Source organism: Musa acuminata, chromosome BXJ3-3 (assembly GCF_036884655.1).
Source record: "Musa acuminata AAA Group cultivar baxijiao chromosome BXJ3-3, Cavendish_Baxijiao_AAA, whole genome shotgun sequence".
Taxonomy (NCBI): Eukaryota; Viridiplantae; Streptophyta; class Magnoliopsida; order Zingiberales; family Musaceae; genus Musa; species Musa acuminata.
The window spans coordinates 34,931,334-34,956,427 of NC_088351.1; the positions used below are offsets into that span (position 1 = coordinate 34,931,334).

Sequence of the window (25,094 nt, forward strand, 5' to 3'; positions counted from 1 at the left end):
CATGGCAGAGGAGAAGAAAGCAGACCCATCACAACAGTAAGTTGAAAGCAATGCCAACTTTAGATAAGATAGTTTTGGGTCTGTGAAAGAGGATGAAGCTTGATCTACTTCTTATGCAGTATCATGTTCTACATGTTTATTGAGATGGAACCACTGGTGCAAAATAATCTTACTACAATAGCAGGTTTCACATCTTCATCAAAGGACCAATATAATAGCAGGTTTTACATCTTCATCAAGGATCAATATAGTACAGATTAATCACCAGCATGATAACAAATGGTGAACTCCTCCAGATATCAATTATTATGACCCAATGAGATAGCTAAATCAAGTAGCTTTTTGAGACTCAGGTAACAACAGTAAGATGAGAAGGTTTTAGTTTTGGTTACAAAATGATAGATTTAACGTTCTCATCAAGGACTAACATAACACATATTCCTAGTAATTATTATAATCCTCCATTGAATCATTAAATTTATTGAGCTTGAATCATTGATGCAAAATACTTAACCCCATGTTAGTAGCAGTACACCATCATATCATTAATTCAAATCCACATAGCCTTACTAGAAAAACACACCATAGTTAAGTATTATGAATTCAGTAGTAATTTCCTATGTTTATGGTGTTTCCGAAGCATTTTTCTTGGTTAATTATGAAGATAATCATCTTTATTAGTGTGCTAATAATCTACTTTCAGGGATTCATACAGATTAGTCTACTGATTGGATCATAGGATGGATCACTGGAGTAGGGTTTCAATCTTTAGGCCACTGATACTTCTACATTAGCATCATAGAACAGATACTGAACTCTTCCATAGAAATCCTTGAGAAATTGAAGGCGGCAAGGCAGCATCACCACAAAATTTAGATTTCACAAGCTTCTTGCAGTGAAATCATCAAAATTCTCTTGCAGTGAATTTTTGCTCGCTCAATCATCAAAATTCTCTAAATCAAGATGAATTGCTCTGTAATGTTTCGTGGGAGGATGGAGCATCACTCGTGTGTTGGAAGCTGTTGATTCCTCAGATAGGAGTTGATGAGCACAAGTGCTTCCTGTGGCTTGTCGAGGGGAACCAAGTGACCTGCTCCTCTCACTGTCACCATGGTCAACCCCTGGTGCTCCACAAACCTTCCCCCTACCTGCAACCAAGAACAAAGTTCCCAGGTATTTGGCCAAACTGAGTCAGTCATCCATCATCCATTTCTATCAAAGCTATCGTTCATGGCAGAGGCTGATGGTTGCGGACCTGATGGTTGTGGAACCAAGGCTGCCACTGGGACTTGAGAGGAAGACGTAGTGCTTCAACACAGTATCTTGATCCAATCACCGGAACTCTGCCGTCTGTGTCTCCACTGCAGAAATCCAGATGGATCAGAGGATGGACGTGTGGTCGGATGAGGAAACAAACAAGCGTAGCTCACGGACCGACATGTCAGTTCTCTGAAGCTAGTGGAATCTTTGCAGTCATGTGATACAAATGGAAGGGAACGAGAGGCACAGACCTGTAGAGCCATATCCTCAGCCCAGCTTTTATGAGCTTGGAGTAGATGGGCAGGACAGAGAAGACGGTGAAGTTGTATGTTCTCAGTATCGAATCACTGCAACAGTACAAAATGGCATCATTTACCCTGCAGGAAGACAAGGAGAAGAAGAAGAAGAAGAGGAGACAATATCCAGCAGCGGGGAAGACGAGCTCACTTGCAGACACTCCACCTCCCGTTGACATTTGCATGGAGTGATCTCTGCACATCAACCCTGTTGAAGTACTCCTCAGCATAGGTCGAGAAACAGGGATCGTGCCCCGCATACCTTCTAATCCTCCTCATCAAGCTTTTCTGCAACTCCAAAAACATCTCTCAGAATTCATATCCTAATCTTACAAAGAAGCATACTATTTATAGATCGACAACTGTACATTCCGAGTCACCTTGGCATTATCTTCATCAAACGAAGAAGAAGATGATGATTGAGGAAGAGTACACTTGGGAGCATAAACATTGTAGATGTCGATCTCCTTGTACTGGTTAAAGACCATCTCCATGGCATCATTGCATTCATCAGTCCAGTTAAAGAGCTTGAAGTCGCAGACTCGGTTTGCAAGCCTGTAAACTTGGTCTGAGACCACTGTGTGACTCCATGCATACTCCAGCAACCCTTTTGAGTCATAGTATTCATCTGTCTCAGGGTTTCCCACCTGCAACACACACAGAAATCCACCATATAGATATGCATGTTTTTCCATAATTTACAGCATCCCTCCTTTGTGCCAAAAGATGAAGCTCGTATGCATATGTACTTCGAATTCTGCTAGATGTTCACGTTACAGGCAGTCATAAACTAGAGATGGAAAGATGGCGCTCACAATGAAGCCTTTGAAGTTGATGTATGGGTAGTTCTTTGTGTCCTTGTTTCTGTCATAGAGTAGCTCAGCTAGCTGGGGCACATAGTGACCTGCAACAGACGAGCAGGAGACAGGAGACCTTTACAGCTCTGTTGCATTGCGATGATTGAAGGCCATGATCTTTATCTTTCTTATTTTTGTTCTTGATGTCATAAAGCTGAGAGATCAAATTGGAGGAAAGTGGATTTGTGATCACCTGCATAGCTTTCTCCTGCTATGTAGAAGTCATGGGACTGGTACTGTGGAAATCTTCTCAGCCAGTTGACCAGGAATCTGTAAGCATCCTCAGCTGGAACAGTCAAACAAAAGATGAGGATGATCTCACTGATGCAATTGCTTGGACAAACCAACATAGATCAGAGGCATATCTCAGATGAGTAGCAGTTTATTTACCCACAAATCCATCCTCTAGTTTGGTTAGATCAGAGGATGTGTTCGTGTAAGAGAATCCAACCCCTACCGGAGACTCCAAAAACAGCAAATTGGCCTCTGATAGCAAGACAAAAAATCAATAATTATTCGAGTGATTTTCCAGGAGAACTCATACGATAAAATTGGACTGATACAGAGAAAGCAAGCATGATAATTAAAGAAGAAAAGGACCTTTATTCCAAGCGTATTTATTGAACTCGAGTCCTGTTCCATGTCTCTTCACCCTTAGAGGTCCCAGTTCCACAGCTGCCCCATAGCCAATTGATGAACATCCCGGACCTGTAAAGCAAGAGCGACACATTGAATGAGATGAAGACCTACAGGGTAGGAGATACACATTTATGAGGTAATCATCTCCATGTCCCAAAAACCCGCATCCGCCTACATAAATAAACCTCCAAGATACACGAGAGAGAGAGAGAGAGAGAGAGAGAGAGAGAGAGTCAATTATGCACAACCTCCATTGAGCCAGAGGAGAAGAGGTCGATCTGACGGCAGAGTTTGAGCCTCAAAGAACCAGTAGAACAGGGCCCTCCCGTTCTCTCTGTTCACTGTTATGTAGCCTGAGAAGTGGGAGATGGGTGGGCTTGGTGGCTGACCGGGGAGATCAAGAACCCTGTCAGATTCGCTGGAGTCACCCGAGATAGTGAGCATGAAGCTGAGACAGAGAAGGAAGTGTCTCCTGGAAGATGCCATGGCCTCGATACCGATCGAGAGGAGGCAGGGAAGATTAATAGAGGATGGTGATGCACTAGTTTAGTCCCGCAGGAAACAAGAAAGCCACACTGCTATGTCTAGCAATAGACATAAGAAAAGCCAGGACCACATCACTCCCCTGTCGTTCCTCTCATCATCTAATCATGCTTCTAATATAAAAATAAAATAAATCTTAAAATTAAAATCAGATATATATCAACATCATGATTATATATTTTTTAGTATAATTTAAATTTTTTTATTTGAATTTATATTATCATTTGATCTGAAGGAGACAATGATATCAATCAGACTCGATTTTCTCTTTTTCTATCACTTGTATGATCACTATAAATGATAAAATTAAAATTAAAAGATATCGAAAAAATAGATATGTAATCTTTCGATAATGTGATAGTGCATAAAAGATCCTATCTATTCATAAACAATAGATAGGATCTTGGCAAGCTCCTTAATCTTGGCAATCTTTTGCTGTTGCAAGCTGAAGAATCACGATGGTTCCTTGTCTTAGACAGCTAACCTAAGTCCTCTTTTCATCAGAGTTCGACATGGGTATGGTAGAGTTGCCTACAACAAAAAGAATCACCAAACTCATTTTCTTCTTCTCGGGATGCACAATATTAGTGAACAGGAGGACTTGGCATTTATTTGTCTTCGAGTACCAATACTACATTCATTACCTGAGGGCCTTATCCGATGGCCGAACACTGGACTTTGTTGGTCTTCCTGGCACTTTCACTGATATCAGAAGAAGACCAAAAAGATTCTTCTGATGTGCCATTTATTATAGATATAATATGAGCTGATTTGGGCGACGAAGTTGTTTAGTGGACTCGACTAGTTACAAACGTGGAATCATTCTCGGAAAACATGAAGTAGGTTAAGATGTCTATGAAGAGATCGGGAAATTTATCTGCTACAAATATTCTTCGTTAGAATTCATCTCCTCCATTATTTGCCTTGCAATCTAGATCATGACTCATAATAACAGGCATCTCATAATAGTCATAACTCATAATTATGACTACCTACATGGTAAAACTGTTCTCTAGTAAGGATAAAAAAAATAGAAATGGAGGTCATCATCGTAGTTCTGCACAAAGCAACGAATTCAAGTGGAATGGTATGATGCAACAGAAGGAGCTGCAAAACTCAAATAGGCAAACAGCCAAACCACAAGCAAGAATTCAGATGGATCGAAAGTAAAAGTATCCTGGATTAACTGTTCAAGCTGCACAAACTTAAGTAATCCACAACCAAAGCACCTAAAACTTTTTACAGCAAGAAGCATAGCACAAATAGGAGGTAAGTCATAGTGAGAGATGGACCAACCACAGCCTTACAGAAAAATCTTTCCCAGATGATCTGGTCAAGCTACAACAATAGAAGGGATTACAGAAGCCTGCATTTATGTTGCAATCACTAACCCTATAATCAAAATTCAATATGTGACTCGTTATGGACCATCAGCGTAACAAGCGTGCAAATTGGGGGGCCAACACCTTGTACAGAACAATTCCGTGAATTGTTTTTATAAGAACTCATCCCTCAGAAAATAAATAATAATATGTTAGAACATTGTAAAGTAACAAAATGTTGCTTGCATGCCTCGGCTAAAGGTTAAGGTGACCTATGAACATCACATTCTGTTCTCTCTTTTTCGTGGAGCACAAGTTATGATCTCGTCAACCCTCAATATCATCTCAGCTGCCTCGGTTGCTGACAAGAGCACACCTTGCTTTACTTTAAATGACTCTGATATCCCTAGCTTCTCCATGTCTCCAACCTGTATCAGGAACATGAAATTTAAATCAGTGGAAATTAAAATTCAAGCACAGGCTTAACACCATGAAAAGATGCTTCCACCGTATTTCACTTACACCACCAGATATGATGTCAATTCCTGCATTAGTTGTGTCATTGTGATGCTCAGCTCGAAGCTGAGAGATCAACTCAGCACTGTCCACACCAGCATTGTCAGCAATGATTGTGGGTATTGCTTGGAGAGCATGTGAGAAAGCTTCAATGGCATGACATTTTTTCCCTGGAGTCTTACGTGCAAGGTCATCTACCTCTTTTGCCATCACCATCTCAGGCCATCCACCCCCAAGCAAGACCCTACAGTCATTCACTGTCTGAGACAGCACACAAAGAGCATCATGCAACGATCTTTCTGCTTCATCCAGCACATGGGAACTAGAAATAATTAAAAAAAGGCTATTATCATTAACATAATTATCTACCTAAAATCTTTGCTTTTTTGAAACATACAGCTTCATATATCAAACTGAAAGCTGATAATTTCAAACTCAATAAACTCCATAAACTCAGCTCTGGACAACTGTCCATGCAACTGACATTGAAATCAACATCAAGAGGACAAAAATTTCACAAAGAAAAATTACATAAATTCTGGCAAGAGGAGGGCATAAGCAGCGGCAGAGCAAGAATTTGCATTTTGGATAGGCGTAAGCAGGGCTGTGCTACCATAAATGCAGGTCAAAAGTGAATGAGCTAATAATGCACATAAGTTTGAGCAATTTGTAGAATGCAAAGTTTGATGATAAAGAGAATGGATAACAGTCAAAAGAAAAAATAAGTTTACAGTGTGGAAAAATAAGAAAATTGAATGATAAAAATAGTCTAAAACAATCATAAAATGGAGGAAACTCATTACAGACAGGAAGATACTTAAAGAATGCAAAGATGTCATTTCTTAATACTGGCATAAGAAAATAATTCGGAATGATGGAAATATGAGGAAAAAGCTGAAACATTAGAGGTAAACCAATCATGACATTGAATATAAGATATCTTAGAACAAAATCCCCATCTCCACACCAAAGAAGGAAAAATATCAAATAAAATATGTGCATCACGGCTCCATGGCTGTGTGGAAGAAGCATGGATTAGAAAGTAGCTATTAAGAAAGCTACAAACACCAGGGATATATCTGAATCAAAATAGAAGACTATTATGTTTAAAGACATACCTTGCACCTCTTAGGACAATTGTACATGCCTGACCCATTTCAACCCCAGAAAAATGAATCAACTTGTCCTCACCAATCATTATCTCCTCAATCAGCTTGCAGTGTCCAAGCTTTACAGACTCTGGGTTATCAAAAGTTGATGCGATCTCACCACCAGTTACCAAGGCTAGACGCTCAATCCCTTCAAAGTCAGCATGCTCAATGGCAAGAATGCCAGCATCTGCAAAAAGTTCCTCAGGGAAGTTGTAAATTAGCTGCCTATTGACAAAACAGTTGACTCCATGAGCTATGATTTTCTGCACTTTTTCTCTCATTTTCTCTTTTTCAGCTCCCTCAATCTCTGCAACTTTAGCCATTGAATCAACACGAACTCGAGCCCCATATATTTTAACTTTGTCAGTGTCCATGGCAGTGTTTGCCACCAAAATCTTTGCATTTTCGATGTGTTTTGGTTGACCAATTCCTATTTTCTTGTCAAGAATAAACCTGTCCAGAGTATCAAGGGACTCATGTTTAGAGAACAAAAGCATATCACTACCAAATCTTAAGTTTGGAATTTAAAATGCTTCTTTATGCGAGCAGTGGAAAACAACTTTCTTCAGATATGAAAGCACTGACTCCCTTACTACTATAAATTTCTCAGGTCTTCTCTATTAACCTCCATTAATGTTGTTTGTTTTCAAGTTATTAAAGAAAATTTGCAACAGAATCAGATATATGCTTACATGTTAGAATGATAAATAGAAATCTGTATTCAGACAACAAATATTTATTAGATTACAGATTATATACCATAAATCTTTAAGATTTTTTTATGAGATACCTACCCTTCATCTAGAAATGAATCTTTAAGGGAACCTCCAGCCTTCTTAATAATGTGGATAGACTCCAAATTTGTGCTGCCCTGACAATTCAGAGAAAAGGAATTTTTATCTAACAGGTTTAATTATGACCAGAATTCTCATATTCCTCATACCAGTTCAAAATTTTGACCTCGATAAAGAGAATGTTACATGATATGCAACATGATACACGAAGCTTAAATCAGCTACCAAACATGCATGGACCCTTGAAAGAACATAATTAAGGTATACCCAGTTTAAACACTGGAAGTATAACTCCCTCAAAAACATAACTCCTCAAAAAGGCACTTGAAAATTTTTGTCTTCTGTTAAATAAAACAACACTATGAAATTCAGGCAGGTTTAACTAGTGACAGCAGCGATTTAAGATGTCAGAGAGCAACCATACCATTGAATGCAAAATAGCTGAAAACTAATTGCAGTTCATATCAACCTGAAATCAGTATTGCAAAAAGTTCTTTTACAAACTAAGGCCAAACATGGTTTTTAAAACTCGATCAATTACCAATTCTGATAATGCTGTGTGTCAGATGGTGTAGCAATCTATACCACCTAGCACCAGCTATAAAATGTAAAAAAAAGTATCACCTACTGATATCATACAACCTAGTACAGATGCATACAGACCAGCATTTGAAACCTTGGACCAAATATTTAACCACTTGAACCACCTGATTCACCAGTTTCAAAAGCATTGGTACATATTGAAAAAAAAAGAGGTAGAATTTTTATCAAATTCTTCGACCGCTCAAATAAGTGCAGGTATGTGTTCCCAACATATATACATGTATATATTATAAATACCTATATTATACATATTTATAGACTAGAGACATACAGATATATGATGACCTATTTAACAAAAATGTTAGTGTCAAATGTGCTGTGTGCAGAAAGTCTTCTAAGGAAAACATATGAAGATCAAACTATTATCAATAAGCTTTCACATTCACAATGAAGGACTCAGATAACAAAAGTGAAACATATGCAGCGGAAAGCAGGTCTATCCTGACAAACTAAAGTAGTGATTTTGAAGCCATGAAATAAGCCCTCCACCTCTCCATGGAGACTACTACCTCAAGTAGAGGCAAAACATGAATTTTGAAATTGTCAAACACAAAAGGAAAGAATAAATGATGAACCTATATGTCAAAACATGCATTATGATATTCTTAATACCTTTAGCCTTAGAACAGCATCCACTGCTAGTTTAGCAAATTGTTCCTTGTCCTGGGAGAGTATTTTCGAACTCAGGGTTGTCATCGCAATTTTCATCAAATCTGACTTAAACTTATCTGCAACATAAAAATAGCAAATAATCAATCATATATGTTAAACATGGAAAAGTTTAATGTAAAGTTAGAGATAGTATCTCACTCATCCTTTTAACCAACAGGCACAAGTCATATGTATTGCATTATCATTTGTTTCAAAAGCAAATTAAGAAGTTAAAAACCTCGATCTAAGAAACAGATTTCAGTATAACATGTACACATTCAAGATAACTGATACCTGGATCCTGTTTATTATCCTTGGCCTTCTGCAGTAAAGCATTACATGCACACTCAGCAGCCAGTCTGTAGCCTACATGCTCACAAGAACAGGATTTAGATATTACAATTATAAAAGTACTTCAATTTAATCAATTAATTCCAATTCACCACAATATATTGTAGTCAAGAACATAAACGAAGCAATCATGAAACAACAGATCGTTGATTTCAGAGTGTGAAACACACTATTGCACAATCTCATGTAATCATGTGTATGCATCAGAACATACAAATGACCATTAATTAAAAATGCTTTGTTCACATGGTCTCTATTGAGACATCCAAAGTTGGTTAGTGCATTGTTGCACAAGTTATAGATCTCCGGTTCGAGTCCACGTGTGAGCGCCATGTACGCCAGTTAATGTAATGAAAATATCTTCCCTTTTTTTTAAAAAAAATGCTTTGTTCATGTTTTGTCCCTAAAAATACCCACTCAAATTCCTGATTACCACTCCAACCTCTCTAGAATGAATCACCATTTAATAAATATATAAGTTCGCCAGTTTACCCAATTAATCTCAGTCCACCATGAAATTTTATAGTCAACAACGTGAAGAAAGTAAAATGACAAACAGATCATCGATTTCAGTGTGAAACTGCTGACACCATAAAGTCATTGCAAAACCATGTAAATCTATAGATATGTCTAGGAACATACAAAATTCACGAATAAAAAAAAATGTGCCCATGTTTTGTCCCTAAAACTACCCACTCAAAATCTTGATTACCATCCAACTGCTATATTGCAGACCACCATATACTATCAATCTAAGTGATATTTTCCCCTCCTTCCTAACACATGTACCAAGATGACAAGAATTATAGACTATTTAATGTGCTATTCTTCTGGAATTGTTTGTAAGAGTAGAAAATTTTCAAGAATAGAAATGGGTAGAATGATACAACAAGATACTAATCTAGGATCCCAGTACACATTACAGGCATAGGACACCGATACAACATGATACAGATATACTAATAACTTGGCCTTGTAAAAAAAAAGTCAAAATATGTAACTAAATATCATGATAAATGGTAAGAAATACTTAACTGGAATTTCTAACATATTCATCTTCAGAGAGCTATGTTTAGTTATGTAATACTTCAAAAATATAATAAAGATACTCAGAACATAAAAGAAAGATTCTTATTTATTCATTACCTAATCATATATCCTCCTAGTTGCCCTTTTTTATCAATATTACTAAAAATAGAATTCTTCCCAAAATTGAACACAAAATATAACCTAAGTGTCTTAAAAACAAGCCGATCTTTTTCAATTAATGAAAGATCAGATACTTTAAGGAAGCATTTAACAAATTAACATGTATCCCTAGAAGCACTAACATATCCAATATGATAATGGCAAACACTTTGAGGTATCAAGTATCAGTTTATCACAGTTAAAAGTAATATTGTAAAGAAAACATATGAGTAGCTACTTGTACAATACAACATATCATACTCGAAGTTGACAATTTTAATATTATCTTATACCTAAGATGTGCTGAAGCACTATATCACTGGCATCCAGAAAATATTTAGAGAGATGCTAACACAAACCTGCAATAATAGTCATTGGATGAATTTTTTTATTGACTAGTTTTTCAGCCTCTCTCAGAAGCTCTCCAGCCAAAACAACAACAGAAGTTGTCCCGTCACCAACCTCATCATCTTGAACTTTGGAGATATCTGGTGCTAAAGTTGAGGTTTTTTTTTTCTCAGGGAAGCCACTGACTCATAATCATGTTTAGAAATTAAGAAGTCAATTAAATTATGCAAGTTTGAGATGCGAAATAAGCATTTGATGGTGTACACAATCCAGGAAACTAATCAATCAACTGAACAATAAGGCACACCAAAGGATACCAATAAGGTGATGGTGTACAAAATCCACGAAACTAATCAATCAACTGAACAATAAGGCACACCAAAGGATACCAATAAGGACCTTAGCAGCTGGATTGTCAATATGAAGAGATTTCAAGATAGTTGCACCATCATTAGTAACAGTAACATTGTGTCCTCTACCAGTTGATTGCAATATTTTATCCTACACATTAGACACGGCAACCAACAGGATTAATTGATTGGAACATATTGAAGAAAAGGAAAAAATATAACAAGCGTAAAAGAGTATACCATTCCTTTTGGACCTAAAGTTGTCTTGACCAAGTCAGCAATTGCCATGGCACCGACAAATGAGGCCTGCAGTTTAAAAAAAAATCATGGCCAACATTCAATTATGAGAAAATTTTCAAAAAGGTCATATCAGTAGAATGGAATACAACGTTTGGTAGGTAACCACTTTAAAAACATGAGAAAATATCTGCATAAGGAAAACAAGACTGGAATTGGTGAGTACCAATGTTTCTAACCAAATTTAATCATTCTCTATATATGTATGTACAACTCATATTTATTTGGGCTTTACAATTTTGTTAACTGACCGATATCATTTTAAAACTCAGTCAAGCACCTGTTTTATTTCCGAATCTATAGTCACTGGATAAAAAAATGGAGCTTCAGTTATCCAATCAAGGATCACAGAATTTTCAGTTTGTTTCATATCAAGTTTACAAGCGCATTTCCAACCAGTCTTAAATAAATCAGGGTATAGAATTCTGGGTTCACTTCTTGACACTAAAACATACGTAATTATGACATGCAGAAAGATTAGCATAGTATTGGTTCAGATACATGAGATGCTCGACCAGCTTGAATTTGGGAAATGGTTATATCATGACCTACATATTACATCTAATAACTCTCTGTCCTCATTGACTCTCTATTTTAATTCTATTATATCAAAAGAAGACCAATTATACAAAAGAAGCAAATCACATATCCACTTTCCAGACCCGTCCATAACCATTATGGCTGATAACAAAAGTATGTTTTACTATAGAGGCCACAGACAAGATCAAACTCAAAAAAGTGAATATGCGAGGAAAAGGAATGATATTGTGGCTATGATTGATCTAGCAAAAGGAACACTAGTGTCAGTATCGTGTACGATCCAAGAAACATCAAAGAGACTGCACACCATTCTCGCTCGATCTCCTTTCTGCTCGGTAGCTTCATCTTTAAGCAGCCGTTCCACCTAAGACCAAATACATCATCAAGAAATAAAATCAATTAAAAAAGCCAAAGACAAACCGTTGTCGTCAAAATCCGACGAAATCTACCAAGAAAAATCAACAGAAACTGCACATACCGTCATTTCGCAAGGCTGATATCAAACGGGAAGGAAACGAATCACGATGAAGTAATCGAAATGGGGAACGGGGAGTATACCCTCGGTTTCCTTTCTTCGACTTCTCCAGAAATCCAAAACCCTAGAACCGATTCAAGAAAGCCCCCGGCGTCGACGGAACATACGACAGTAACAGGGCTTGACAGGGCCGTCACCATGAAGGGGCGCGGGCGCCTTAACTGCACCAGCTGTGGACACAAGTAGAACCCGGATCGCATCTGATTTACTCGGGTATTTGGGTCCAAGCTCCGATCCGATAACACGATCCGGTCCTTGTATTTATATTTTATAGTTCATATTTATATTCCATAGACCATCATTTATATCTTATATATCTATTATTCTAATACTATTATATTTTTTTATGAATGTATTTTTTTGTTATACTTTAGTGAATTGTAAGGAGAATTTAAGGGCGCAACTGGGAATCGAATATCGGATGGCAAGGGTTCTTAACCCGACCCGTTATTGGACCCTGATATGGAACAAAGTCGTGCACCTAATGCTATGAGCTGCCCTTAAACGGGTTAAGTTTATCCACGACCCGATTAGAGACCACACTACCACCTCGAGCAATCTTGTTGAGGTACCGCTCCTTCCTTCTGCCAGTTCCTCGCGCATTCGTCTCGCAGCCACGACTCCACGGAGACAACGATCGAGCTTTCACTCTTTGCTTCCCGATCAGGAGCTCCCTTGAAATCTGCGGAAGGGCGTGGGGGACACGAAGCAGAGGAGGAGGGAGAGTCGAGGATAGGAGAGGCGGAACATAGGTCTGTCGATAGGAAAAGATGGTGAAGGTTCGCATGAACACGGCCGATGTGGCAGCGGAGTTGAAGTGCCTCCGCAAGCTCATCGGAATGCGCTGCGCCAACGTCTATGATATCTCACCCAAGGTGGGCAACCTAATCCCAATCCCGCGATTCGATCAAAACCCTAATTCATCTAGTGTCCCGTATCTTTCCCTTCTCTTCTCTTGTAATTAATTCCAAGTTGGTTTGGTTGTTTCCTTCAGGCTTTAATTACGCCATCTCTTTTTGATGGTAATGCCGTTGCCCGATGAACCTTTTCAGTTTCTAATTTTGTTTTCTTCAATCCTCTTTTGATTGTTTGGTTTGTATGTGCACTGATGAAATTTAGCATTATATATTTCCTGCTACTGTCGTTGTATATACCTCAAAATTTAAAGAGAAAGTGGATTGTTCATGGCATGAACTTAGTCTAAAGCCATGTAAATCAAAATGTAGGTTTTCTGCCTGACAATTAATTTCCAAGTGGAACGAGGCTCACTGCCACTTTAGTTCAAGAACTTCATGGCTAGTATATTGCCTTCTGAGGTCAAAATTATTCTTCATGGGATGACTACTTTGATCCACTAGTTTATTTACTATGGAAAATATTTTCTTCATTTATCATTGTGTCCTTTTTCTTATCCCACTTGATTGAAGCATCTAATCCAACTTCTACAAGTACTATTAGCAATAATGATGATGATTTTGTATGTATCATATTACATTTTTTGAATGCATCTGTGTGAACGTTTGACACCGTTTGATTAATGCCCTCATCTGAATCTGATAACCTCTAAAACCTTCGCCTCATTTACATCCATGTGAACACCTTGTTGTTGGATGATCTATTAATCATATCATCATAAGCAGCAGGACAAACACTATAATTTATTGTGAAATGACAACTGCTAAATTGTAAACTTGCTTCTTGGGTTTTATCAATGTGGACTTGGAGGATCACCATATAATTCATCAAGCTTATCTTCATAGCACAGAATTTTGCAGGAAGCCCAGAAGTGATGCCCTATGTGTTCCTTCTTTTTAACATCTTATATTTTGTTTTATGCAAAAGTGAGTACATTTTTTGTTGCTAATGTTTTGGTTCTATTTCTCTTTTAATTTTGTCACTTTAACTTCTTAATGGCATTCACTTTCTCCATGTCGTGCTGATGAATGTTCATTTGTAGACTTATCTCTTCAAGCTGATGAATAGCAGCGGAATTACAGAGTCCGGGGAGAGTGAGAAGGTGTTACTGTTGATGGAAAGTGGTGTAAGGTTGCACACTACTCAGTATGTCCGGTGAGGCTATTTGTTTTCTGCGTTTGTAGATTTGCTATTTTCTGGGGAGCCATTATTTCTGTTTAAATGTATCTCTTCACCTTAGGCGCATTTGTAATTATATAGGGACAAAAATACTACACCTTCTGGATTTACTCTAAAACTGAGGAAACATATACGAACAAGAAGACTTGAAGACGTTCGGCAGCTTGGATATGACCGTGTAATTACTCCTTGTAATTACTTTTACAGATAGAAGGAACTATCTCGGATAACCAAAAATATGTTATATGTTTTGGTGCTTATTTTCACTTTTTTGTTTAGCTTATAGCTATTTCTTGATCGCTAGCCAGTTGGATTTCTAATGATGTTGTTCTTTTAATCTACAGATTGTTCTTTTTCAGTTTGGATTAGGTAGCAATGCTCATTATGTTATTTTGGAGCTCTATGCCCAAGGAAATATTCTTCTTACAGATTCTGATTTTACTGTAATGACACTTCTCCGCTCACACAGGTTCTTCTCATATCCTTGTTTCACAGTTTCTTTTGCACAATATATTGGTGATAATGCTTAAAATTTTGTTTACTGTGTGAATATCGATTTTTGTTGTTTGTTTTTATACCATGGAATGAAAAAGTTGAGATTACCTGGTCTTGATGCATTGGCTTTATTAATTTTCAAAGATGTGAAATTAAAAAATGGTTGCTAACTTCGAATGAAAGTTGGTTTTTGCAATGTAGTATTTGTAATCATGGCGATGATGTTTAAAGTCTATTTTATCGTGTGAATATTGGTTTCTGATGTTTGTTTTTATACCATAGCATGAAATAATTAACATAAATTGGTATTTGATGCTTTGATTTTATTAATTTTCAAAGATGTGAATTTCAAAAATGGTTGTTAACTTTGTAGTGCTAGTTGGTTTTTACAGTATAGTATTTCTAATCATGGTTTGAAATCTCGGTCTGGCATTGACTTTACGATATGGTCTGATGAGGTAACTTTTCCATCAACTTGATAGTGGCCAATTGCCTAAACTCAAATTAATTATAGTAGACAAAGTTAATGGTGTCACAATCTCCCCAGTTAAGACGACTTCCTTGTCAATGTCCAAATCATAGTCTAGAATCAAACCTTAACATGATTCATGTGAGATCCAGCTTAGCTTAGTGATGTGCCTTTAATCCCAACTATGGGTAGGCCTTTCCTACTAGGGTCCTTTATCATGCCAAATTAATGGCCCTTTTGTGGTAGCTGACATATTGACTTAATTGATTTAAACCACTGGTTTAAAATTCTTGAGAACAAACTAATGGAAGGAGACCCCACTTTAGCAACTTAGTTATCCTCTTATATCCAGTATGGGTTTACACTGGTTTTGGATATAATTTGTGGAAATGATACTTCTGATTTATGGAAACAATTTATGTTTTTGTTTATGATGTCTGTTAATGTGCAAGGCGTCTCAGTATCCAAACTACAGCAGAGCATCCCAACTTTTGGTTTCATTTGGAAGTTCTAACTATATACTTGATTATTGCAGGGATGATGACAAGGGGTTGGTGATAATGTCACGCCATCGCTATCCAGTGGAGTCTTGTCGTCTTTTTGAAAGAACTAACCTAATGAAATTAAAGTCAGCACTTATTCCTTTCAAGTCAGCTGATGAGAACAAAATTTCTGAGGCTACTGAAGGCACAAGTGACAAATCTAATGATCAAAGTGGTTGTAAGAGCAAGAACTTGCCAGCCTCAAACAAGGACGCCAGTAGTAAAAATCAATCAAATAAAACTACATTAAAGACCGTTCTTGGGGAGGCATTAAGCTATGGACCTGCATTATCTGAGCATATAATTTTGGATGCTGGCCTGCTTCCAAATATGAAAGTTGGTAAAGATATTGATGGAAAAATTAATGAAGATAATTTTGAGGTTTTGGCACAAGCTGTCACAAGGTTTGAAGACTGGCTTGCCGATGTTATATATGGTCCTACAGTTCCTGAAGGATACATTTTAATGCAGAGTAAAACTAGTGGGAAGAAGGATCTTGTAGTCCCACAAGAGTCTGCTATGGACAAGGTAAGTGTGCACTCCTCTTGTTCTTGAACATACACATTGGATTATGGGAGGAAACTTTATTCGCTTACATTCATTTAAGTAACATGACACTGGTATTATGTTAATTATAATCACTTCCATGGTTAAGCTGATCAAAGCATGAAGATGTTCTTTTTAATGTGGTCATTTGATTATATATTGATTTTTTTTTTTTGCTTGGTAAACCTTATTGTATAATTTTCTTTGCATGTGCAGGTCTATGATGAGTTTTGTCCTATTCTATTGAACCAATTTAAATCAAGGGAGTGCATGAATTTTGAGACATTTGATGGTGCACTAGATGAGTTTTACAGTAAAATTGAAAGTCAACGGGGAGAACAGCAGCGGAAGGCAAAAGAAGAATCAGCTATGCAAAAGCTTGATAAAATACGCCTGGATCAGGTTCTTAAATACTTCTTGAATGAATTTATCTTCATGGACATAATGATGATGACATCATCATTATGACTATTAGCATCACATTCCCACAGAAATAAAAAAAATAAACAGAAACAAAAAGAAGGGGATGAGGATGAAGCCATCTGCACAAAAGAGATGCAGGAGAAACACACACCTCTTCTTTTGCCTTTATATCTTGTTGCTTATGATAACAAGGAAGGAACACATGTTAATATTAGATGTTGTCAAAGAAAATATCTTTGTAGTACACGTGTTAGTTTTCCCATTTGCTATTGTAATGCAGGAAAACCGTGTCCATGCACTAAAGAAGGAAGTTGATTATTCCGTCAAAATGGCTGAATTGATCGAGTACAATTTGGAAGATGTGGATGCAGCCATTATAGCTGTTCGTGTTGCTCTTGCAAATGGTATGAACTGGGAGGATCTTGCACGTATGGTAAAGGAAGAGAGAAAATCAGGGAATCCTGTTGCTGGTCTAATTGACAAGCTCCGTCTTGAAAGAAATTGTATTACTTTGCTATTAAGTAACAACCTTGATGAAATGGACGATGACGAGAAAACTGCTCCTGTTGAGAAGGTACTGATGGAAGTTCAGGGTCATCACACTGTTTGTGTATATACAGCCTGCTACAAGTTACTTCTTGTAAAGTATTTTTGTGTGGACATTACTATGTTCCTTCACTGCATCAAAGATTACATTAAAAGTTCTGCTTAAAAAAAATTCTTAGGACTCGAAAATATTAAAAGTGCTGCTTAACTGCTATAATGCTCTATATTTTGGGAAATCTTTATATCAGAAACTGAGTCAGTGGTTATTTTAGGGAGTGACTTTCTGTAGAAACAGAGCTGCAGGGGATTTTTATAGTTGAATTCAGGAGATGTTAAGATACCGATTTCCTAATTTTCTTCTCTTGCTTTTTTATTGTTCTACTATATATATGTGTATGCACATATATGTGAAAATCAAGTCAGCAGCGATTTACCAATCCTAGTTGGTATTCCTTTGTTTTGTTTGGGCCGACCGGGTTGGCTCGGTTCAGGAGAATGACAAAGTAAAATACAGTTGCTGCATGTTTATAATTTCTTATTGCAAAATTGTTGCTCCTTTTCTCTTAAAAGGTTTAGCAGATGAAACTAAATGATAACTCTCAAACAGCAGTATTAATGTTTGCATCTTTCACTGTAAAGTATGTCCATGGAAGTCCTTGACGTTAACAAGAATTGCAAAGTCATCTAATGTGGTTGTCCTATATATATGTCACTGATGTTTATCAATTGTCCTTTAATAAAATAGGGTTCTGTTTTTCAAATACATGGGCTTTGATTATTCAAGAGACAATGACTATCCTTGTCCTGTGTAGATGCTTGAGTTGTTCCATGCATATCCATTTTTTGGAGTTTCAATCCAGGTGTTCAATCTAACACCTGCATACGGCTTAGGTGGCTCTTTTCCTATGTGGATTCTTAATGGGATTAACTGTTAGTCATTATAAGTGGTGTTCCATGAACATGTTCCTTTTATCACTCATTTGACACCAATAGTTCTACAAATTCTGTAATGAATGCTCTTTGTTATATGTGTTATTTGACTATGCTATTTGGCAAATATTTTGATTTTCAATCAGCATTTGGGTTTAGTATCTTACGTGGATTGTATAATAAAAAGCACCCATGAAAAACCCTTGGGAATACAAACTTCTCAAGTATTGTGGGCGAGAGTATGGTATCAGAAGGACCAAATAACTCCATATCAGTTATTGTATAATTCATCACAATTTTTTTGTGAACTTATCAACTAGGAAATAAGTGTGTCCATAAGTTTGTACTACTTTGTCAGGTAATTTCTGACAGTAATCTTCTTGTCCTCTTTGGCATTCCTCTTGAAACTTTTATGGTTTACTATTTAGAGCATTTAGGAACTATGACAGCTTTGCTAATGGCAGCTATGATGTTTTTAGGTTGAGGTTGATTTGGCTCTTTCTGCTCATGCCAATGCTTGCCGCTGGTATGAATTAAAGAAAAGACAGGAAAACAAGCAGGACAAAACCATTAAAGCGCATGAGAAGGCTTTCAAAGCTGCTGAGAAGAAAACTCGACATCAACTTGCTCAGGTATTCCACGGACCATATAGATTATTATAAATTATTTCTTTTTTGCTTGGGACGAACATGCATATATCTAATTCATGATTTGTGATTCTGTAAATGCATAACTGATTTTATTTTTTGTTACAAGTCTAAATTGCTTCATTGAACTAAACTTTGTAAATGTGATACCTCAAAGAGTCACACAATTAAGGCTCAATTTGGACTTAACAAACAGAGGTGACATGTAGATGTGCTGTATGAGTTACTCACTGTGGCTGCCCTGGACATACAAATTGTGGTCTTCTTTAGTATATTTATAATTATGAAGTTTGGAACAAGCAAGTCCTGTAAGTGTTCATGTGAGCACGTTTGTGAACAGGGTTTTGGTCTCATTTGATGTTCCTTGAATTATTAAATATTTGAAACACTTAGAAATAAGCGGCTTTTTTATGAAATATTATGTATTGGTCATATTCATTAGAAATTCACATGGTATTTCTCTGAGCACTCAGGATGCTTCTAAACTTTCAGATGTCTTTGATCTTTCGCAACATAAGAAGCCATCAATTCATATTACTTACTGACAAAATATCAGGAATCTGTACACATATAGTGGTATCATCAAATATGAGTGCCTGACCAACACTTTAATTATTGATAAATATGTTGGCTGCATTATGGGCTTATAATTTGGAGTTACATTCTCATAGTTCATTTGCTACTTTCAATCTCTTTCTTAAAAAATTGATTGGTGTCATTTAATTGGCTGCTCAGGTTTGTGTCACTGTATTTGCAGGAGAAGACTGTTGCTGCAATTTCTCATATGCGGAAAGTGCATTGGTTTGAGAAATTCAACTGGTTTATCAGCAGCGAAAATTATTTGATCATAAGTGGTCGTGATGCACAACAAAATGAGATGATAGTTAAGCGATATATGTCCAAGGGAGATCTGTGAGTAAAGTTTGATGTATTTGTTTGGTACTTGTAGCATTTAGCTGAACATTTACTCTGTTTAGAGAGAATTTTAATAACTCCTTAGTTATTTGTTTATCTTAAAAGCACCAAACACTCATTTAGGTAATTGTTTCTTGAGTTATTTGGTGCACATTAGGAAAATCTTTTACAACACCTTTTCTAGATGTTCAAGATCATAATATAGCATGTCAAGAATGAGTGTGAAGTCACATCGTGTTGCATAAAATCTAGACCAAGTTTTGTAAAAGTCTCTAAACAAGATGCATCTCATGGTAGTTATTCCCCTCCCTCCCTCCCTCCCTCTATCTCATTGTAAACATCTAAAATTTTCCCTTTCTCTGATTGCCTCAGCGTATTCTTTTAAATGCTGTGCAATGTAAAATTCCTTCATTTTAATGTTAGATAGTTTAATTTTTGGATTTTTTTATTTCAATACTCATATTATGTCGTGCAGCGTTAGGGTCACAGGTTTAAGTGTTAGTCTGCCAGAACTCAGTATTGGCATGGTGTTTCATGCCATGCTCAGATTATTCTCTCTTGGCGTAGAGACTGTGCCAAAGTGATATGTATCACTAATAACTAGAAATATTAAATAACAAATGTTGACATTTGCAAGTTTGATATGACAATTGAACTTTAAGACGGGGAATGCTTTAGAGGTGTTTTGACATGCCAACAACCAACATACATCCGGCAGTGAACCAGTGAGACATTACTCAAAAGTAGACTGACTGTCCCATACCACTCTGATACTGTACTGGTGCACCAATGTACTGATGATGCAAACGTATCCAATGATTGTGTAATATTATTCTTCATGGTGTACAAAGGCCTAGGCCTAGCATATTTATATCTATGGGTAAATGCCAGTTTGACAAGATTACAGCTGGAGAATGCAACAATATTTAAAGCCTGGATTTATACTTCAAACTGAAATCGAAGTCAAATAAAACCTGAATACAGCATAGGGGACCCATAGGCATTAAGAGTGTTAATAGGATTTTAGCAAGAAATGTATATTTCCTGCCACGCCTTTAATACAAGACATCATATTATGCTGGGTGTAATTTGAATTTGGTCCAAGATCAAGATTTAATTTTTAACAATGCCAGATAGACAACAGAATGATTAAACCAACCTTGTTATATTTGGCTGCATGATATTAAGTTTAGAATTTGTGATCATGTGATGCCATACTAGTATATATTGTCCAGCTACTTGTTTCTTTTAGCATAATAATATTCTGATGGTTACTAGTGGTATCAGATAAAAGAAGCTTTGTAAGAATTTACCTTCTGGCAACATGTCTGATCTTCAGTGTAATATAGGTATGTGCATGCGGACCTGCATGGAGCTTCTAGTACTGTGATCAAGAATCACAAGCCAGATAATCCAGTACCACCTCTGACATTAAATCAAGCAGGATGTTTTACTGTGAGTTCCAACATTTTTTCACTTTTTATTTGTTAGTATAAATATTTGTCTTTTCTTTTTCTTTTGAACATTAGGTTATTGATTCAATTTGCTTTATATGGTGCTAGTGATATATCAACATCATTTGGTAGTTTAAGAGCCTTAGGTAACTGGAAGGTTTTAAGACAATTTATCTTTGCAGGTCTGTCACAGCCAAGCATGGGAGTCAAAAATTGTTACAAGTGCCTGGTGGGTATATCCACATCAAGTTAGTAAGACAGCTCCCACAGGAGAGTATCTCACAGTAGGCAGTTTCATGATTCGTGGTAAAAAGAATTTTCTTCCCCCGCACCCTCTCGTTATGGGCTTTGGTATTCTGTTTCGTCTGGATGAGAGTTCCCTGGCATCGCATATAAATGAGAGAAGGGTGAGAGGAGAAGATGAGGGTCTTCATGAAATGGAAGTGGCGTCTCGCAGAGAGCAGAATAATTCTGATTCAGATGAGGAGATTATTAGTGAAGGAGACACAAATAAGGAGTCAGAAAATTACTTGAATTGTGGTGGGGATCATCCTAGTGTGGAAGTAGATAGTGCGTCTGGAGTTGATGCTACTTCTATTGCCTTAACTACCGACTTTAGGGCTCCAAATCCATCTGAGGAGTTTTCTCAAGATGATGCTGGCAACCAGAGAGATCTTAATGCTGGAAGCTTATCTGACATAAATGATTCTAGTTCATCCCAACTTGACCTTCTTCTTGATAAGGCTCTTGGCCTTGGTCCTAGCCCTGCTAAGTTGTCAAGTAAAAGTTCTGGATTGGATTCATATGAGTCAACTCCAGTGGAGGCTCATATAAATGATGACAAAAAAGCTGCAGGAAGGGAGAAGCCCTACATATCAAAAGCTGAAAGAAGAAAACTTAAGAAAGGCCAGAAGAGCACTGCCGATATAGTAGATGTCTCCGAAGTAAAAGAGAACAATGTAGACTTGCAGCTAGATAGTAGTGAGAAGCTAAGGCCAGCTAATCTGAAGTTTGCACGTGGACAGAGGGGCAAACATAAGAAGATTAAGGAGAAGTATGCAGAACAGGATGAGGAAGAAAGGAGAATTCGAATGGCTTTACTTGCAGTAAGTTAAATTGAAATTCTTTTAGGTCATGTGGGATCTTATCTTGAATTAGTACTTGACTCTTTCCCTGTTTTTGTTCTAACCTGCAATGTTTTTTATGGTTCAGTCAGTTGGAAAAGCTCCCCAGAAGGAAAAGGAATCAGATAACCATGTTGCTGTTGCTGGAAAATTAACCAGATCATCGACTGGTAAGTTATTATGGAATTATTGGAATCCATGTTATTCACATGGATATGTACTTTTCCATCTTAGTTGCACCAACAAGACCATTTGTGGTGGGCACTTTTGCATGTTAGCTATGCTTGAAAATTAATTTGTCTCTGGTCTTAATTGTAATTGCTTAAAATGTTGACATTTGGAATGTATTAATTTTGTTAAGTTCTTTTTGGTGATTTATTTTTCATGATAGATGATGGATGTACTCTTGTGCTCTTTATTTCTATCTCTGATAGCAACTAAATGGCATTAATGATGCATGTCTATGTGAGATGTAGTTATGTACACTCAGTTTCTTTTTGTAACTGATTCTGTGCATGCTAGAAAAGTAACATTCTTTGATTTGCAATCATTTTCAGATGACGGATTTGTTCACTAACCTTTGTTGGGATGCAGATGAACACGACTCTTCCAAAATATGTTATAAATGCAAGAAGGCTGGTCACCTGTCTAAGGATTGTCAGGAATATACGTATCAAGCTAAGCAAGCAAATGGCAACGTTTCTGGAGATCCTCTGAGTGCAGAACCAGATAAAGCTAATATTGAAATGGATGTGGCTGCAATGGAGGAAGATGGCATCCATGATATAGGAGAAGAAGAGAGAGAGAGATTGAATGACTTGGATTATTTAACTGGAAATCCACTTCCTGGTGACATTTTGCTCTATGCAGTACCTGTCTGTGGACCTTATAGTGCCTTGCAAACATACAAGTATCGTGTCAAAATAACTCCAGGAACTGCAAAAAAAGGAAAAGGTATTCTCCTGGTTTTATTTTCAAATAATAATAAACTTGGATATATATATATATGACGTTGTCTCAATATTTTTTGTTGTTTCATGAAACAACTTGTTTGACATATATTTCTTTGTTCACAACTTTCTCTGGTATGAAATGGTCACGGAGTTAATTTTGTTACAGCAGGTTTTGTTGTTTCAATTCGTGAACATGTGGTATTTAATTATTTATTTGATAACTAGTTCTTCAACCACATCATGTATCATGTAATATTTCATAACTTTTATGTAATTATTTTGGAGCTTGTGCAGTTTCATATTAACATGACTTCATAGAGGTGCATGAGAAGGTTTAGGAAATGAAAAGGTAGCCTCCATTTAGATATTCTCAGGATTTTTTTTGTAAATTTTTGATAAGTTTTACTTTTTTTAGAGTGGCTTGTATAAAGGTACAAGTATAATACAGACAGTCTGTAGCTACAGGGATAGTAAATAATTCATGGGGTTCCTTTGTTGTTGCTATGATTAACATCTGTGACTTGCACATTAACGATCCAAAAACATGTAACGCTAGCAGATTCCGAGTACCTATTGCAAATTGTTTTTCTGGTCAGAAAGATTATAAGTTAGATTTGCATCAGTATTGATATTCATAGCAGCCTGCAGTAACCATCTTAGTAGTAAATAGTTCTTTGTTTTTCTATGGACTGTTACTTGAGTGTGTTTATAACCCCATAAAGGTGTATTTTGTTGTGCTAAATAATATTATGACCTTTTTTATTTCTCTTTTTCAAATACGAACATATCCTATCTGCAGTTAGTGACACTCTCTATACCTGTATGTGTGTATGGGCATGTATTTGACTGTATGTGTTGTTGCTGGTATGCTTTGCTTTTCGCAATTATGGTATCTATATGGTTATTTTTGTGTTTAAGGGAGAATTTCTCGTCATAACATGATTGAGATCCTGTCATTTTATCAGCTGCCAAAACCGCGATGAATTTGTTTAATCATATGCCTGAGGTGACGAACCGGGAGAAGGAACTTATGAAAGCATGTACAGACCCAGAACTGGTTGCGGCAATTGTGAGCAATGTGAAGATAACAGCTCCAGGATTGACTCAATTGAAGCAGAAACAGAAGAAGGGTAAAAAATCTGGCAAAGATAATTAGATGTTGTGTAGAAGTTTTGCCTAGTGGAGTTGAAGACATTCTGCAGGAGTGATTCTATTTCTCAAAAGAATAGTGATACTCAACTTGGTGTCTTCTATTTTTAGTTCCGGAGATTTCAACACATCTTTTTTTCTTCAATACAAGGCACAAGTTTGCAGGTTCCTTGAATTAAGAGGACATGCAGATTACAAGTTGTATGTCGTTTGTCTCCTTTAAATTCTTGTAAAATGTCTATTGGTCCAAACTACAAAATTGGGTTCGTTCAGGGTTCGGCCCTATAATTATGACGTCCTTTGTGTGTAGGCAAGTGCTTTGTGGTGCCTTGTTTAGTTTTGCTTGAACATTAGTTCAAATGGTATAGGGTTAATTACATATTGCCTTTGTAGTTAGTTGTTTTTAATATTTTGATCTTTATATTTTAAAAAATTATATTGATAGTTCATTTATTGTAACGATGTTAGTTTTACCAACGAAAATATAAAAATAAAAAGATAAAAATATTTTTTTAACGTTGGGTGGTGGATGACGGTGCCACCCTCAGCTTACATGTTCTAAATAC

At 36.8% G+C, this 25,094-nt stretch overlaps 3 protein-coding genes across 4 annotated transcripts; 1 reads left to right on the forward strand and 2 right to left on the reverse strand.

Moving 5' to 3' along the window:
* Window positions 1–767: 767 nt before the first annotated feature.
* LOC135633321 (serine carboxypeptidase-like 26) lies at window positions 768–3,660 on the reverse strand. Its single transcript, XM_065142650.1, has 10 exons — window positions 3,301–3,660; window positions 3,014–3,121; window positions 2,804–2,899; window positions 2,607–2,699; window positions 2,372–2,460; window positions 1,937–2,203; window positions 1,708–1,844; window positions 1,512–1,607; window positions 1,256–1,361; window positions 768–1,148 (listed from the first exon to the last, which is right to left on the reverse strand). The coding sequence occupies exons 1-10, from the start codon at window positions 3,536–3,538 to the stop codon at window positions 1,002–1,004; spliced, it is 1,377 nt and encodes a 458-aa protein (XP_064998722.1). The 5' UTR covers window positions 3,539–3,660; the 3' UTR covers window positions 768–1,001.
* Window positions 3,661–4,875: 1,215 nt separating this feature from the next.
* On the reverse strand, window positions 4,876–12,383 carry LOC103978921 (T-complex protein 1 subunit beta). The gene is made up of 11 exons (XM_009394880.3): window positions 12,185–12,383; window positions 12,014–12,070; window positions 11,110–11,175; window positions 10,909–11,020; window positions 10,531–10,659; window positions 8,927–8,998; window positions 8,594–8,709; window positions 7,379–7,455; window positions 6,552–7,037; window positions 5,440–5,755; window positions 4,876–5,345 (listed from the first exon to the last, which is right to left on the reverse strand). Exons 1-11 carry the CDS (start codon window positions 12,188–12,190, stop codon window positions 5,199–5,201), a joined length of 1,584 nt encoding a protein of 527 aa, XP_009393155.2. The 5' UTR covers window positions 12,191–12,383; the 3' UTR covers window positions 4,876–5,198.
* A 375-nt stretch (window positions 12,384–12,758) lies between these two features.
* LOC135585385 (uncharacterized) lies at window positions 12,759–24,837 on the forward strand. 2 transcript variants are annotated; one of them, XM_065144205.1, is made up of 14 exons: window positions 12,759–13,116; window positions 14,199–14,311; window positions 14,417–14,513; window positions 14,680–14,804; window positions 15,835–16,369; window positions 16,604–16,789; window positions 17,091–17,384; window positions 18,766–18,918; window positions 19,691–19,845; window positions 21,198–21,303; window positions 21,485–22,408; window positions 22,515–22,596; window positions 23,021–23,380; window positions 24,345–24,837. In XM_065144205.1, exons 1-14 carry the CDS (start codon window positions 13,012–13,014, stop codon window positions 24,533–24,535), a joined length of 3,426 nt encoding a protein of 1,141 aa, XP_065000277.1. In that variant the 5' UTR covers window positions 12,759–13,011; the 3' UTR covers window positions 24,536–24,837. The 2 variants fall into 2 exon arrangements, with proteins under 2 accessions (XP_065000277.1, XP_065000278.1); XM_065144206.1 differs by lacking the exons at window positions 12,759–13,116; window positions 14,417–14,513.
* Window positions 24,838–25,094: the final 257 nt, after the last annotated feature.